The sequence below is a fragment of the Anabrus simplex genome, chromosome 4, assembly GCF_040414725.1.
Source record: "Anabrus simplex isolate iqAnaSimp1 chromosome 4, ASM4041472v1, whole genome shotgun sequence".
Classification (NCBI taxonomy): Eukaryota; Metazoa; Arthropoda; class Insecta; order Orthoptera; family Tettigoniidae; genus Anabrus; species Anabrus simplex.
This window is the reverse complement of record NC_090268.1, coordinates 305,287,148-305,305,340: the sequence shown is the minus strand read 5'-3', so window position 1 is coordinate 305,305,340 and position 18,193 is coordinate 305,287,148. Positions and strand designations below refer to the sequence as shown.

General features: G+C 42.8%; 1 protein-coding gene across 3 annotated transcripts in view; it reads left to right on the top strand.

Moving 5' to 3' along the window:
* The window catches only part of LOC136871927 (TBC1 domain family member 31), a 392,653-nt gene that overhangs the window by 283,815 nt on the left and 90,645 nt on the right, over positions 1–18,193 (top strand). For all 3 annotated transcript variants that reach the window (XM_068227257.1, XM_067145659.2, XM_067145660.2), the window contains one exon: positions 14,112–14,300. In XM_068227257.1, coding sequence (XP_068083358.1) covers positions 14,112–14,300 — 189 coding nt within the window. The remainder of the gene's footprint in view (positions 1–14,111; positions 14,301–18,193) is intronic.

Sequence of the window (18,193 nt, the reverse complement as noted above, 5' to 3'; positions counted from 1 at the left end):
TGAAATGTTTCTACATCAGCAGGGGCTCTCTATAAATACTCAGTAGAGGATCAACCTTGATTAACTGAAGAGATAATCCTTTTGCATCATAAAGAATTCTTGAATCCCTAAGAGTAACAATTCAGAGCACCATACAGGTGTCCAAGTATGTGACTATCACCCTCCAACAATAGATTTACTAAACTTACATATGTTGGAGTCTATTTATATCCCAACAAAACTTGCCCTGCCATCAGGTGGTAGTTGTGAGAATAATTTGAATTGCCATTGACATTATTCTTCAATCAAGTGAGAACACTGACTAAGATGACAGAAGAGGCAAATAAGGTGGTATTAGAAAAAGCACAGAATAAAATAAGACAGACACTAGATTTTACTGGAAACATGTGTGATCTTTTGTTAGAATGGGATAATTTACTTGATATTGATAGCTGCTGCCTTGTTAAGGAGTGTTTGGTTTATTTTGTGGGGAAATACACAATACCCAACACATCCAGAGTCACAAATTGTCAAATATGTCAGCCTGCTTCATGGAAAACCTACAAAAGAAATATCCCCCTGTGGGTGGAGGCAGTAGAATGTCCATGGTATCCCCTGCTTACCATAAGAGGCAACTGAAAGGGGGACCCCAAAGGCTCTTATCTTGGGAATGTGGGCTGGCAACTATGGACCCCCTACCTGAGTCTTGTATGGCTTGTACTTACTTTCATCTTTCTATCCAACCTCCCTTGGTCAACTCTTATTCTCTTCCAAACCCAAGGTTATTAGGTTTGTGAGGCATAGGGAGTCATGGGCCTCCATGGCCCTTCCTTTTCTTTTACCGATACTTTCTTTTTTCAAAACATAGGATCGCTTCCATTTTGTCCTCTCATTAGTGTTAATAGAGGATAGTTGCCCATTTGTACTTCATCTAAAACAATAATCACCTCCATCACCATGCAAGAGAAATACCTACCATAGCCCTAACATCTATTGCAGATTGTGTTTGAGTCATCAGTCCATAGACTGGTTTGATGCAGCTCTCCATTCCACCCTATCCTGTGCTAACCTTTTCATTTCTACGTAACTATTGCATCCTACATCTGCTCTAATCTGCTTGTCATATTCATACCTTGGTCTACCCCTACTGTTCTTACCACCTACACTTCCTTCAAAAACCAACTGAACAAGTCCTGGGTGTTTTAAGATGTGTCCTATCATTTCTTCTCGTCAAATTTAGCCAAATCGATCTCCTCTCACCAATTTGATTCAGTATCTCTTCATTCGTGATTCGATCTATCCATCTCACCTTCAACATTCTTCTGTAATACCACATTTCAAAAGCTTCTATTCTCTTTCTTTCTGAACTAGTTATCGTCCATGTTTCACTTCCATACAATGCCACGCTCCACACGAAAATCTTCAAAAATATCTAATTCCGATATCAATGTTTGAAGTGAGCAAATTTCTTTTCTTAAGAAAGCTCTTCCTTGCTTGTGCTAGTCTGCATTTTATGTCCTCCTTACTTCTGCCATCGTTAGTTATTTTACTACCCAAGTAACAATATTCATCTACTTCCTTTAAGACTTCATTTCCTAATCTAACGTTTCCTACATCACCTGCCTTCGTTCGACTGCACTCCATTACTTTTGTTTTGACTTATTTATTTTCATCCTGTACTCCTTACCCAAGACTTCATCCATACCATTCAGCAACTTCTCGAGATCTTCTGCAGTCTCAGATAAAATAACAATATCATCGGCAAATCTCAGGGTTTTGATTTCCTCTCCTTGGACTGTGATCTCCTTTCCAAATTTCTCTTTGTTTTCCTTTACTGCCTGTTCTATGTAAACATTGAAAAGGAGAGAGGACAAACTGCAGCCATGCCTCACTCCTTTCTGGATTGCTGCTTCTTTTTCAAAGCCCTCGATTCTTATCACTGCAGACTGATTTTTATACAGATTGTAGATAATTCTTCGTTCTCGATATCTGATCCCTATCATCTTCAGAATCATAAATAGCTTGGTCCAATCAACATTATCGAATGCCTTTTCTAGATCTACGAATGCCATATACTTGAGCTTGTCCTTCTTGATTCGATCCTCTAAGGTCAGACGTAAAGTCAGGATTGCTTCACATGTTCCTACATTTCTTCTGAAGCCAAGTTGATCTTCTCCCAACTCAGCTTCAACTTGTTTTTCCATTCTTCTGTAAATAATACGTGTTAAAATTTTGCAGGCATCAGATACTAAACTAATGGTGCGGTAGTTTTCACACCTGTCAGCACCGGCTTTCTTGGGAATAGGTATAACAACATTCTGCCGAAAATCGGATGGGACTTCTCCTGCCTCATACATCTTGCACACTAAATGAAATAACCTTGCCAAGCTGCTTTCTCCTAAGGCAGTCAGTAATTCAGAGGGAATGTCATCAATTCCAGGTGCCTTGTTCCTATTTAGGTCATTCACAGCTCTGTCAAACTCTGACCTAAAAATTGGGTCTCCCATTTCATCAGCATCAACTGCCTCTTCATGTTCCAGAACCAAATTATCTACATCTTTACCTTGATACAATTGTTGGATATGCTCCTGCCATATTTCTGCTTTGTCTTCTTTCCCTAGAAGTGGCTTTCCATCTGAGCTCTTAATATTCATACACCTAGATTTCCTTTCTCCAAAGGTTTCCTTGATTTTCCTGTATGCAGCATCTACCTTTCCCAGGACCATACAGCCTTCGACATCCTTGCACTAAAAATCAGTTTCATGGTCCGTATCGCACTTCAATAGATTCACAATTAAGTATTTATTATTTTCCACCTAGTCGATACAGTGATTGCTTAAGGCAATTTAATGGTTAAAAATGGTACATGTTTCGTATTTTATCAACATCTTCAGCCACATAACACTGTTTAGATGAAAAATATATACAATTGACAAAGTAATGCTTAAGAGGAAGTGTCCACATATGAAGATCTATACATTCATCTAGACCAACTTATAAAGAAAAATGATAACCTTAATCAGGCTGTAGAATATAAGAATCCTTTATATTATCAAATTCTAGTATATTTGAAAATGCTTGAGAAAGATCACGAAAAAAGAATTGGAATTTTTCCATCTACAGATAGCCCTACAACTTATTCCTCCTCAGTTAAGCTATAGGTGGCAGCAAGGAGGTTCTTGACACACCTATATCCCCTGCTCCTCCACCTCCTCAGGTGCAAGAGCAAGGAAGAACGCATCATCAATATTACACCAGACACAAGACTGTGAAAGAATGACAGGAGGTACTGTTCCAAAGGAAAGCAGGCTTAATAAGAATTGACAACTAAGAATTAGTTATATTTTCATCTGCATTAATAATAAGAACCACATTGTGATATCTGGTTTTCTTCATTTCGACAATTACCTATAAACTGTATAATTTATAATTTGACCTTTTTTCATGAATTATTAAGAAAAGAATATTCATTTAGGACATACTCTCTATGGAATATTGTACAAGTGTTTCCTTGACAACTGCTTTCAATTGTAGTAGTAATTTATATATTTTCTCTTGAGTTTTTGTTTGTTTTAATGTTGTCAATCTTATGTTAATTTTAAGGACACTTCCTCTTAAGCATTACTTTGTCAATTTTATATATTTTTCATCTAAACAGTGTTATGTGGCTGAAGATGTTGATAAAATACGAAACATGTACCACTTTTAACCATTAAATTGCCTTAAGCAATCATTGTATCGACTAGGTGGAAAATAATAAATACTTAATTGTGAATCCTTGCACTTCTCGTTCAGCCATTCTTCCTTAGCTACCTTGCACTTTCTATCCACTTGATTCTTTAATTGCCTGTATTCATTTCTGCCCTCTTCATTTCTAGCATTCTTGTATTTTCGTCGTTCATCAATCAGTCCAGTATCTCCTGAGTTATCCACTGATTCTTAGTTGATATTTTCTTCCTTCCTAACATTTCTTCGGCAACCCTACTGACTTCATTTTTCACGACTCTCCACTCTTCCTCTATAGTGTTTCCTTCAGCCTTTTCGTTTAGTCCTTGTGCAACTTGTTCCTTGAAACAATCCCTCACACTCTTTTCTTTCAACTTGTCTAGATCCCATTTTTTTTGCATTCTTTCCTTTCTTCAATTTCTTCAACTTCAGATGGCATTTCATGACCAACAAGTTGTGGTCAGAGTCCACGTCTGCTCCTGGGAAAGTTTTGCAATCCAACACCTGGTTTCTGATTCTCTGCCTAATCATAATGAAGTCTATTTGATACCTTCCAATGTCTCCAGGTCTCGTCCACGTATACAGTCGTTGTTTGTGGTGTTTGAACCAAGTATTGGCAAGGACTAAATTATGATCAGTGCAGAATTCAACCAGCCGACTTCCTCTTTCGTTCCTTTGTCCCAATCCAAATTCTCCTACTGTACTACCTTCTCTTCCTTAGCCTACCACTGCATTCCAGTCTCCAATCACGATTAGATTCTCGTCACCTTTTACATATTGTATTACATCTTCTATCTCCTCATATATTCTTTCGATTTCTTCATCATCCGCTGAACTAGTAGGCATATAGACCTGCACTATTGTGGTAGGCATTGGTTTGGTGTCTATCTTGACGACAATAATTCTTTCACTATGCTGGTCGTAGTAGTTTACCCGCTGCCCTATTTTCTTATTCATTATTAAACCAACTCCTGCATTTCCCCTGTTTGATTTTGTGTTGATAATTCAGTAGTCACCTGACCAAAAATCTTGTTCTTCCTACCAACGCACTTCACTTATACCAACTACATCTAACTTTAGCCTATCCATCTCCCTTTTCAGATTCTCTAACCTACCACAACAATTCAAACTTCTAACATTCCACGCTCTGACTCGCAGAATGTCAGTATCCATCTTCCTGATGATCGCCCCCTCTCGTGTAGTCCCCACCCGGAGATCCGAATGGGGGACTAGTTTACCTCCGGAATATTTTACCCGGGAGGAAGCCATCATCAGTACATCATTCATACAGAGAGAGCTGCATGTCCTCGGGAGGTAGTTACGGCTGTAGTTTCCCGTTGCTTTCAGCCGTGTAGCAGTATCAACACAGCTAAGCCATGTTGAGTATTATTACAAGGCCGTATCAGTCAATCATCTAGACTGCCGCCCTTGCAACTACCGAAAGGCTGCTACCCCCCTTTCGATGAACCATTCGTTAGTCTGGTCCCTCAACAGATACCCATCTGATATGGTTGCACCTGCGGCTCGGCTATCTGCATCATTGGGACACACAAGCCTCCCCACCACGGCAAGGTCACATGGTTCGCAGAGGAGACTATTACAGATTATAGCAATAAATAGAGCATTGATAGTACTTCGCTCATACATCCTTCAAGAGCTTTTTTAAATGTGCTCATGCAAGTTGTAAATGTACTGTCACAAAAACTTTCCTGTGAACGTAGTCTATGGGGTGATATATTTTACGAATGTTTGGACCGTCTACACTGTATCACAATTAAATCAAAATATTCGGTGTGCTGTGATAACAATCTATCCCTAAACTTGCTTGCATCATTCAAAAATGATAACGAAGGGAAAAGGGGACAGTTGAAGGTTGAATGGCTATTAACTCCGTTACCTGTTCGGGGTTTTTCCTGCTTCTTGAGCTTCTTTGTGTAATAGTCCTATATTCCAAGCTATTTCATCTTTAGGTTTTCTGAAGAAAAAAATTGTTTCAGGTATCTGGCTTCAGGCAGTTTGTTTTGGGCCTTGTCTCAGAAATAGTAAAGGAAATGTGTGATGTAATATGGGACCTGTTAAGTTGTACATATATTGCAAGACCGACAGCTAATACTTGGCTTGTCATAGCAAAGCAATATTGGGAAAAGTGGAATTTTCCCAACTGCCTAGGCAGCCTGGACAGCCGGAATGGCAAGCTAATAGCTATCAAGTGCCTCCCTCAATCTAGATCGAAATATTATAACTGCAAGCAGTTCTATTCCATCAACATATTAGCCGTCAGTGACGTGGACTATAAATTTACTGTGCTGGATATTGGCGTCTACGGTGGTAAAAGTGATGGTAGAGTGTTCAGACGATCTGGTTTGTACGATCGGCTACAAAGCAATTGCCTGAATATACCTGAAGATGAGTATTTACTGGGGACAACACATAAAACACTGTACATTTTGTAGCCAACGAAGTGTATCCATTAATGGAATGTGTCATGAGGCCATATCCAAGAAAATCACTAGGGGATTCAGAAACAATTTTCAATTACAGGCTGCCATAAGCCCGTCGAATGGTCGATAGCAGTTTTGGAATTCTTAAAGCCACATAGCAAGTGCTTAATAAGGCTACAGAAATAAGTGTAGAAACATCTTTGTCAATTGTTAAAGCAGTCTGTTTACTTTATAACATTGTGATGACTTATGACAATATACATCAACAGATAATTTGTCTGATTGTGAGATATCTGTGGGCCATACTCCAGTAATAAGAGTTCACAACCGTTATATCACTTGAGCGAAATTGATAAGGCAGAGGTTCACACACTACTTTTGTAGTCCCAAGGGAGAAGTTTCATAGCAGTACCGTTTGTTGCTGAAATAGAACAATAAAAAAACTTCAACTATTACCATGTGCTTTTATTTCATACCGATACATTCTGCTTCTGCTATAATGAATTATTAATATCTTAAATGTTACTTAATTAAATACAGTAGCAATATTAAATTTAATTCATTTTAAATATCATTATATACTTACCTTCGTCTGCTCTTAATTCTGTCTCTAAATCTCACCAGGTACATTGGATTACATTGCAGTCATTGTCATCTTTGTGGGGTGAATTCCACAGAGGTGGATACTTGGATACCCCTGAAATAATGTCTTCTTTGGATGGCTCAGTATTAATTTTAGACATTGTGTCTTGTCCATTTGGCATCTAGAAACAAACTGTTTTGAAATAATACGGATGATGGAGAAGACTTATAAGCCGCGTACACATTCTGTGCGGCCACCTCCATTAACATTGGTAGGTTTGTTCAGGATGCACACAACGCACTTGCCTGAAAAGGCGGATTGCCGGACAAGATGGATCCTGTTTGGACGTACACTTAGACAGCACAACTAGCAGAAGAGGAGCCACCTAGGGGAGAGATCACACTTCCTCTTCTGTATGCTATGGTAGCAGTTACATTCCAAGAGTTTATCATATCTGCTTATGCAGTTGGGCATCCCATATCATTCCATCTAATCAGATCACAAAATAAACAAATTTAACCTTTGAACTAGAACATCACAAAAGAAAGAGCTCAAGAAAGAGCTGTTTCTCTACATTGAAAAATTGGTCCCAGAAGTAAATCAGACACTCACTAATCCAGCCCTCACTAATACTCCAGCCCAGCCTCTAGAATAGAATAGAATAGATTTATTTATCATCAACAGGTTATTTTCCCAATTAAAGGTGATTCAATAAAACATAATATACAACAAATACACCTTAAGTAAATAACACTAATTTCCTAAAATAATAACCAAGTTCAAACTAAATCTAGAGACCTTTTTATATGCATATTTACAAAACCTAAAATAAATAAAAGACATCAAAAATGTGGACATGGGCTTCTGTGCTGTTACGGATTACTATCAACAGCTGTGCTACAACTATTAACTGGATGCCAAAAATGTGTCAACAGTTTTATTTGAAATTGTGGCTTAAGAATGAAAGCACATTTCTTAAGATGTGAAGCAGGAACAGGAAATTTTAGACAAGTTGGATGGAGGTTCTTCACAGAAAGCCCACTGCTGCTGAATACATCATTGGACATGTGACAGCATGTAGAGAACTTGTATTACTTTTTCTATGTTATTTTTTACTTCAATGTATTGTAATGGTCATAGCGTCCGCCATGTCAACTGGCAGTGGGCCCGGCCCGGCACCGTATAGACTCACCCCTTACGGTTCAACTGCGCCAATCACATGCAGCACTAAGTGCTAGGCCAGCCCCACTCGCTTCCACTGACGGTCCTGTAGCAGAGGAGTATGGAAATTACTCCACAATTAATCTGGAGTGTTCCATCTCGCGATGTTCCTGGATCCATCCAGCATCCGGACGATTCTAGAAGAACCAGCGCAGGTATATAAGAGAGGAACGACCTGCCTGCAGTCAGTGAGAGTTAGACTGAGTTAGAAGTTGGTGTGGTTCAGTCGTGAGCGACTGCCAGTGTAGTGAAGTATGTGAACTGCCGTGATTATCGGACTAGTGTGCTACAGTGCGGACTGTCAGCGAAGGAGAGATCGTGTAGCCGTGCGACGCGGGACCTTGTGTTTGAGTGTAAAACTGTGTAGTGTGAGAACAAGTGAGAAACGAAGGGGGAGAGAGCGCATGAACTGTGTAAGTTTGTGTTATGAATAAAAGTTGTGTGTAGTCTTGTATAGTTTAGTGCGTAGCTAATAAATCTTAGTATTGAAGGTACCAGTCTAGTGTTAATTGATCATACTACCCCGCCAACTCATTACAACTGGTGTCAGAATCGGGATCGACTGGTAGCAGTAATTTTGTAACTAGGAATTTCTAGTGAATCGTAAAATGGATAGCAAACAGTTTCAGGCTCTCCTCAGTAAGTTCACCGAATTCTCATCCAAACAGGACGAAATCAAGAGCAAACTGAAACTGGAATTAAATGAACTTAAGGGTGGACAAGGTAAATTAGAACACGGAATGCGCTCTCTCGAAAGAAAATTAAAGAGTGACATTATGCAGGACGTACAGGAACTGGTCAAAAAACAGATCAAAGAAATACCGCAGGTTGTGGAGTGAGGGGTTCGAGACCTGAAAGAAGAAGTAAGTGCCCTGCGTACGAGAGTGACAGCCATGGAGACTCGCGCTAGGGCCACCTGCAGCGACAGAGCTCCAGCGCCGGGAAAGTAAAACCCCCGCACTTCAATGGGACAACATCTTGGCGGACCTTCTGGGCCCAATTCGAGACCGTGTGCGGGCACAACAGATGGACATCGGAGGAAAGGGCCGTGTACCTAATCGCCGGACTGCAAGGACCAGCAGCAGAAGTACTACACAGCCTTCAGCCGGGTGCCACTTACGACGAGATCGTTAGAGCGCTCGACAGCCAATACGGTGACCCCCAGCTGGCAGCCGCCGACCAAGTCCAGCTAAGGAAGAGGACCCAGCACGCTAATGAGACGCTGCAAGAATTCGCGCAAGATGTGGAGCAGCTAGCCCACAAGGCTCTGGATGGACTGCCTCTGGACCAGATTCAGCGGGAGGTAGCCTATACATTCATTGATGGGTTCTGCGACGCTGAGATCCGTCAAAAGCTGATGCTCAGCGGGGAGCATGATGTCGGAGAGGCCCTGACGTTAGTCCTGAGGTTGGAGGCAGTGAAGGGAACAGTGGCACCATCACCAAGAATACGAGCCGTGAGAAGCGGGGATGTGCCGGAGACCCGCACCGTTACGGGAGAACACCGCACACCGCCGTTGAGATGCCGACGCACCAATGAGATCACCTGTTGGAATTGCGGCGAGTGTGGCCACCTGCGGAGGAACTGCCGTATGGAGGTGGCCCCTGATCAGGGAAACAAGTAAGGGCCGACAAGAAGAGGGGCTCGTCGGCACCATCACTACCGTTCCCCTCGTTTCACGCTAAATGTGGACACTGAGCGGAGCGACGACTGCTTGATCGCCGATGGGTGGCTCGGAGACAGGCCGTGCTGAGTCACGATAGACACGGGGGCGGCACTGACCATCGCCAGGCCGGACATCGCTGAGGGACAGCGAGAGAGGGAACCCTACCGCCCTTATCTGCTGCGAACGGCCTCAGGAGACACCATCCCTGTCTTGAAGGAGGCGCTACTTCATCTGACGCTGGGACAACAACGCCTACGAGTCTGGGCCTTCGTCGCCACCATCACTGACGAGGTCATCCTGGGCCTAGACGCGCTACGGAAATACGAGGCGACTGTCGACGTGTATTGTGGCTCGGCAAACAAGAGGTAATGCTGCGACGCCCAGGGACGCAACTTCGAGTACCGCGGTTAACGTTGGCCAGCGACGAAGTGATACCAGCCAACAGCGAGGTGATGGTTACGGCACGGTTAGAGGAACCCATACAAGGGGACAGCGTGCTCGTGGAACCCAGTTCGCCGACCACCAATCAAAGACTCTACCTAGCCAGGGCGCTCGTTCCGGCACGAAGCTGCGTGCCGGTACTAATATTGAATTCAACGTCACGGGAGCAGACGGTACCCAGCAGGACCGAGCTTGGGACTTGTGAACCAGTCACGTGCGTTGTGCCAGTGGATGACGAAGATGCACAGACCCTGGAAGCAGGCGAAGGAATGGATAAGCTCCGGAAGATTATATCCGACGCCCGGAAAGATTTAGAGGTGAGACAGCTCAGGGAGGTTAAGGAACTAATCCATGAGTTTCAGGACATTTTCACTGCTACCGGAGGTGACTACAGAAAGACAGACAGAGTGTACCATCGCGTTAACACCGGCGACGCCGCTCCAATCCAACCGCCCCCTCGTAGAGTACCCCTGGCGAAGAAGTTGGAAATCGACCAGATGCTAAATGACATGAAGCAGCGGGGAGTCATCGAGGAGTCAAACAGCCCGTGGTCATCGCCAGTCGTCCTGGTGAAGAAAAAGAACGGTGAACTCCGTTTCTGCGTCGATTACCGGAAGTTGAACGACGTCACGAAGAAGGACTGTTTCCCGTTACCGCGGATAGATGACACCCTGCACACATTATCTGGAGCCCAGTGGTTTTCGACTTTGGACCTGAAGTCTGGATACTGGCAAGTAGCGCTCCATCCGGAAGACAAGGAGAAGACGGCGTTCTCAACCGGCCAAGGGCTCTACCAGTTCACCGTGATGCCCTTCGGCCTCTGCAACGCGCCAACGACTTTTGAGGGACTGATGGAGGCCGTGCTGAGAGGGCTAACTCATGACGCTTGCCTTGTGTACGTGGACGTCCGGGCCGTGGGGGCCACCGCCGCTGAAGGATAGGATCGAGACGCCCTCAGGAGGGAGCAGCTGAAGGACGACGACATCGGGCTGATCTTAAGAGAAGTAGAGTCGGGGCAGAGGCCGGAATGGGAAGACATCGCCGAACGCAGTCCAACCTATAAGGCGTACTGGGCCCAGTGGTGTTCTCTGATGGTTAGTGACGGGGTACTTACCCGCACATGGGAATCAACCGACGGAAAGAAGCACATTGCACAGCTGATTTTTCCCAGGAGCATGAGAAAAGAGGTGCTGACCGAGTTGCATGCGGGCGCTACTGCCGGCCACTTGGGAGTGAATAAGACACTAGATCGTGCCCGACAGCATTACTACTGGGAACGATGTTGAGAGGATGTGCCAGCTGTGTGACACCTGCACGGCGAGCCGGGGTCCACGTACCAGGAGTAGGGGCCAAATGATGCAGTACAACGTTGGAGCACCATTCGAGAGGATCGCCATTGATGTCGCTGGACCATTCCCCGAATGTGACGCCGGGAACCATTACCTACTCCTGGCTATAGACTACTTCACAAAGTGGCCGGAGGTCTACGCCATCCCGAACCAAGAGGCATCAACATTGGCCGACGTCTTGGTCAAGAATTTCTTCTGTCGATTCGGTGTCCCGAGGGAACTTCATAGCGACCAAGTCAGAAACTTTGAGTCCAGGTTGATACAAGAGGTTCTGCAATGCTTAGGAGTGTGGAAGACACATACGACGCCTCTCCACCCTCAATCAGATGGTATGGTGGAGCGTTTTGTGAAAACCGTCGAAGAGCACCTCAGGAAGGTGGTTTCAGCGCACCAGAAGAACTGGGACGAGAGGGTCCCCTTCTTCTTGATGGCCTATCGAGCGTCTACCCATGAGATGACGGGCATGACACCTGCCAACATGGTCTTCGGAAGGGAGCTCCGCCTGCCATGCGATCTAATGTTCGGGTCTGCACCAGACCAGCAGCAACCAGCGACAGACTATGCATGGGAGTTGGTGGATCGGCTCAACGACATCCACGATTATGCCCAACATCATCTAAGGGTAGCCAGCGACCGGATGAAAGCCCGCTACGACATGCTCGCGAACTCTGCGGGTTTCCAAGAAGGTGACAGAGTGTGGCTGTACCGTCCGGTGCGGACGAAAGGGAAGTCACTGAAACTGCAGCCACAATGTGAAGGCCCATATACAATCGTCACCAGGATCAACGACGTCGTCTACCGGATCCGGCAACCTCCCCAAGGGAAGATGATGGTTGTGCACCTGGATCGCTTGGCACCGTATCGTGGAGCAGCTCGGGACGAGCAGCCTTGAGGAGGGGGCAGTGTAATGGTCATAGCGTCCGCCATGTCAACTGGCAGTGGGCCTGGCCCGGCACCGTATAGACCCACCCCTTACGGTTCAACTACGCCAATCACTAGCAGCGCTAAGTGCTAGGTCAGCCCCACTCGCTTCCACTCGCGGTCCTGTAGCAGAGGAGTATGAAAATTACTCCACGATTAGTCTGGGGTGTTCCATCTCGCGATGTTCCTGGATCCATCCAGCATCCGGATGATTCTAGAAGAGGCAGCGCAGGTATATAAGAGAGGAACGACCTGCCTGCAGTCAGTGAGAGTTAGACTGAGTTAGAAGTTGGTGTGGTTCAGTCGTGAGCGACTGCCAGTGTAGTGAAGTATGTGAACTGCCGTGATTATCGGACTAGTGTGCTACAGTGCGGACTGTCAGCGAAGGAGAGATCGTGTAGCCGTGCGACGCGGGACCTTGTGTTTGAGTGTAAAACTGTGCAGTGTGAGAACAAGTGAGAAACGAAGGGAGAGAGAGCGTGCAAACTGTGTAAGTTTGTGTTATGAGTAAAAGTTGTGTGTAGTCTTGTATAGTTTAGTGCGTAGCTAATAAATCTTAGTATTGAAGGTACCAGTCTAGTGTTAATTGATCATACTACCCCGCCATCTCGTAACAGTATGAATGCTGCATTGTAACATTTGGTGTAATAAAGACACACTCAGTAATTTGGCACCCCTTCTGTGCAAGGAATGGCTGGATTAGTGACAGTCTAGAGTTTTTCTTTGTTTATCTTACTGTGTCTCCTCATACAAGATTCTTACTCCTCTCTAACTGATGAAAAAGTCATGTTAAAACATTGATTTTACTTGTTGTTCTTATCTTCTGTGGTGTTTTTTCTGTTAAGTAACTGCCTAGTATGGATATTGGATATTATAGCATTTTCATAAATAATTTACTATGAAGTTGTTTTCACTCATACATTCACAACAGAAAGAATGTATGAAATTTTGTATTAAAATTATAATTCATAATTATTTTGTCTCCCTAGATAGTATAACACTAAGTATGAGAAGTGTTTAACTGAATTATGCCCAGAAATCCTCCTGAGGTTCTCAACTGTTAATCATGTTGAGACATCCCCAGAGATTTAAGACAAGTCTTGCATGACTTTGATTACTTGCTCCTGTTTTGAATAACTCATCTTTTTCACTTACGCCTGCCTCATCATACTCCAGTGCCCACGCTTTTTCAATGACTGGTAGTTATTTTCCATTCTCAAGAAGTCCAAACTGTACAGTTTACAACTTCTTCTTTGGTCTGGCCTTTGTCCCGTTTCATTTGGGTTCGGCTCTCCTAGGTTATTATTGGATATAGTTGAGCTTTCCGTAGGAATTTATTTACAACAGACAAGTTTTATAAGGTCTTCCTCGGCCTCTCTAAAGAATCTTAATTCCGTTACTATCTCAAATCACATGGTCGTGACATGGCAATCCCATCTTAGCCTACCCTCAGAAAAAATGTTCAGCATGGCCGTTTCTCCTTTTTTAATTCCAGTAGAATGATTCCACTGACCCATCTCAGCATTTTCATCTCATAAGCACAAATCCACATGTTACTTCCTTGCCACACCATACAGTATGGCTAGTTTTATTGCTGGTTTACAGATTCTATCCTTTGTTCTTACAGGAAATCTTCTGTCATGAAATATTCCAGACAGGTCTCTCCATTTCATCCACCCAGAGTTTGTGTGTGTTGTCCATGCCAGTGGTTTGACCTTAAAGCCTCTTTTTTTTTTTGCCTGACTTCAGTTTCCATGCATAAGAAATGCAACTAATTCTTACAGAGGATTCAAGAAGATTCAGAAATGGCAGTTACTGAGCAACAACTGAGGGATCACTATACTGAATTACTGATCCAGAAGCATAAATTAGAAGAGCGGGTGGGTCTTCCACATGAAGCTGTTCCTGGCCCCACTATCGAACATACCATCCTCCAGAAACAACAAGAGAAGCTCAAGCTGGAACTTTTAAGGGTGAGTAGTTATTTTGTTAAGAGTTCAAGAGATGTGATTTATCCTTTAGTTTCCATTTGGACTCTGGATTCATCAATAACTTTTTTCATCTTTGAATATGTAAAAAATTGGACAATGCACTTATAGAAACTCTTCAGAAAATAAATCAGAACTCCCATTTTAGAAATATTAATAGCAGTAAATTATGAATGATAGTTTGTGTAGCTGTTGATTGAATCTCTAAAGCACATGAAAGAATTCAAATTTAAAATATTTAAAAATTTTCCTCCACTGACAGAATTTTAATATTGTAACTACACATAACTGCAACTTTTTACAGTTTTTCGTTTTATCCGATAGATACTATGCCCTTTTAAGATAGAGCAGCATGGCAATGGTCAGCCAGCCAGAGGTAAATGGTTAACTGAGGTGTTTGAGTATCATAGTTGGTTGGCCATTTTCTACAAGTCAAGTGTTGCATCATGGCATCGCATGGCATGACTCAGTCCTACCTAATGACATAAACACAAACAGTAACTCTCTTGTGTTATGTATGTATGTATGTATGTATGTATGTATGTATGAAATTGTAACATTGTCACCAAAACTTACATACATCCACTTTTATTATGTTAGTGAATGTCAGCCATAGTGGGAAGGGTTAATTAATGTATGTAACGACTACATAAATGACAACTCATAATGCATGCCTGGATACTTCCAGATTTATTAATTAAGACGATGTTGGACCAGATGATATTTCTGAGTCAAGATCACTACTCAGTTGTCAACTTCTTTTAATACCTGCACATAATGGTCTACAGGATTGAAACATGTCTACTAATTCAAAAAATCAAGCCTTTATTTAAATTCTCAGTTATAATTCCTTCAAGAGTGCAGAGAATATTTTACCAAAAGTGATTCTTTCTATTTAAAAGTACATTTAACATCTACTGCCGGCCCTGCATTGTAGAGGTAGCTTGCCTGCCTCTTACCCTAAGGCCCCGGGTTCGATTCCTGGCCAAGTCAGAGATATTTACCTGGATCTGAAGGCTGATTCGATGTGCACTCAGCCTACATAATACAACTGAGGAGCTATCTGATGGTGAGATTGCGGCCCCAGTCAAGAAAGCCAAGAATAACGTCCAAGAGAATTTGTCCTGCTGACCACAAGACACCTCGTAATCTGTGGGCCTTCAGGCTGAGCAGCGGTCACTTGATAGGCCATGGCTCTTCGGGGCTGTTGTGTCATGGGGTTTGGTTTGGTTTTAACATTCTACTCTCCCATATTTATGGAGTATGATTTATTATCCATTAACTCCTTGCCTTTTGTATTATTTCATTCACTTTAATGGGAATTATGTTGATTGCAAATTCAATTCCAGAATGAAATGTCACAATACATCACGCATTTGCAAGGAAGAGTGCTATGAAAATTTCTGCTTTACTTGTCCTTACATCTTGTAAGTTCTGTGTCAGAAGTTGGCTATATTTATTGCAGTAAGTGAGGAAGTAGTGGTATTTTTAATTTTCTGTGAACTTCAGTCATTTATGACAACAATTAACTTATAACATGATGGTAATAATTTAACATCTCATCCCCCTGCGGGAAGGTATATCACAGATGACGTGTACTGAGATTGAGGTGAAACCTGAATAATCATAATTATCACCACATATTGCCAACAATAAGCTTGTGGGAAGATATTTATCTCATAGTTAATGTGGACTTAGATGGCAGTGAACCTAACAGTCATGATTACCACCACATCTCTTCTACTATAAGTGTGTGGGATGACATTTGACTCATACTTAACTTGGACTGAGGTGACAATGAAATCTGAAGTCATTATTACCACTATATCTCACCAACTATGAGTCTGTGGGAAGACAATTTGAACATAGTTAACAGGGTCTGAGATGGCAGTGAAACTTGAATTGTCATATTACCACCACATCTCGCCAATCATGAGGGTTTTTTTTTTTTTTTTTTAGGCCTAGGAGTTGGAAGGAAGCGGCCGTGGCCTTAATTAAGGTACAGCCCCAGCATTTGCCTGGTGTGAAAATGGGAAACCACGGAAAACCATCTTCAGGGCTGCCGATAGTGGGATTCGAACCTACTATCTCCCGGATGTAATAAATCATGAGTGAGTCTGTGAGAAGACATTTAACTCAAACAACATGGACTCAAAAGGCAGTGAAACCCGAATCATCATATTTATCACCACATTTTGTCAACTATGGGCATGTGGGAATACACAACTCTTATCACCACTTTCTTTGGCCTTCAAACTGTTTCTTGTATAGTATAAAGCACCTTTTATCGCATTGATGTTAATATGGTACAAAGAATCGAGTCTTGCTTTTCAGGTAATCCTGCTACAGAATGGATAGACTGTATTCCCAGTGACTCAACACTGAACTTTGGTGGTGGTAAATAACTCGTCACCTCTTGGGAGGGGGGACGACAGCTTTGGATGGTTGAGCCTATCAGGGATGGTCCTACTTTTGGAGGATATTCCACTGTAACCCATCCGTTTGGTGGCAGCAGCCCAATCAGTATCCAACTTTTGGTCAAAGAGGGTCTGAGACTGGACAGCTTTGGGTAGAGCTTGCATCAAGTGGTATGGCCAGGTTCCTGCAATGCAGAAGACAGCAAGAGACCATTACATAATGTATTTACATAAATAATCCCTGCATTAAAAAAAAAAAAATTGAGGCACGAAATAAGGGTTCGGGCTTAATTTGCGTGAAGGTTGGCAACACGCTCCTGGCTCGCCTAGTTATCAATGCTGGGTGGATAGTTATGCCTTCTGTAACCGCAGATAGAAGAAAACTGTACCCATATGTTATATTTAAACGAAAAATTATTCATACTTTTAATTTAAAACTGCCTTTATATTTTTAAAAATTAATACCTATTCGGGTAAGGGGAGATAATGAGGAAGAGATAGGAGATTATAAAGTGTACTTGACGGGTGTTAGAAAGGGAAGGGCAGAGTCTGGGGTAGGGCTCTTTATCAGGAATACCATTGCACGGAACATAGTTTCTGTTAGGCACGTAAATGAGTGAATGATGTGGGTAGATTTGTCAGTTGGAGGAATTAGGACTAGAATTGTGTCAGTGTATTCACCATGTGAGGGTGCAGATGAGGATGAAGTTGACAAGTTTTATGAAGCATTGAGTGACATCGTGGTCAGGGTCAACAGCAAGGATAGAATAGTGCTAATGGGCGATTTCAATGTTAGAGTTGGGAATAGAACTGAAGGATACGAAAGGGTGATTGGTAAATGTGGGGAAGATATGGAAGCTAATGGGAATGGGAAGCGTTTGCTGGACTTCTGTGCTAGTATGGGTTTAGCTGTTACGAATACATTCTTCAAGCATAAGGCTATTCACCGCTACACATGGGAGGCTAGGGGTACCAGATCCATAATAGACTATATCTTAACAGACTTTGAATTCAGGAAATCTTTTAGAAATGTACGAGTTTTTCGGGGATTTTTCGATGATACAGACCACTATCTGATCTGTAGTGAACTAAGTATCTCTAGGCCTAGGGTAGAGAAAGTGAAATCTGTCTGCAAACGAATAAGGGTAGAAAATCTCCAGGACAAGGAAATTAGACAGAAGTACATGGATATGATTAGTGAGAAGTTTCGAACAGTAGACAGTAAGCAGGTTCAGGAAATAGAAAGTGAATGGGTGGCATACAGGGATGCTGTAGTAGAAACAGCAAGGGAATGCCTAGGAACAACTGTGTGTAAAGATGGGAAAAGGCGAACATCTTGGAGCAGCTTGTAAACGTAAAAAGAAGGCTTATCAGAAATGGCTCCAAACAAGGGCCGAGGCAGACAGAGATTGGTACGTAAATGAAAGAAACAGAGCAAAACAAATAGTTGTTGAATCCAAA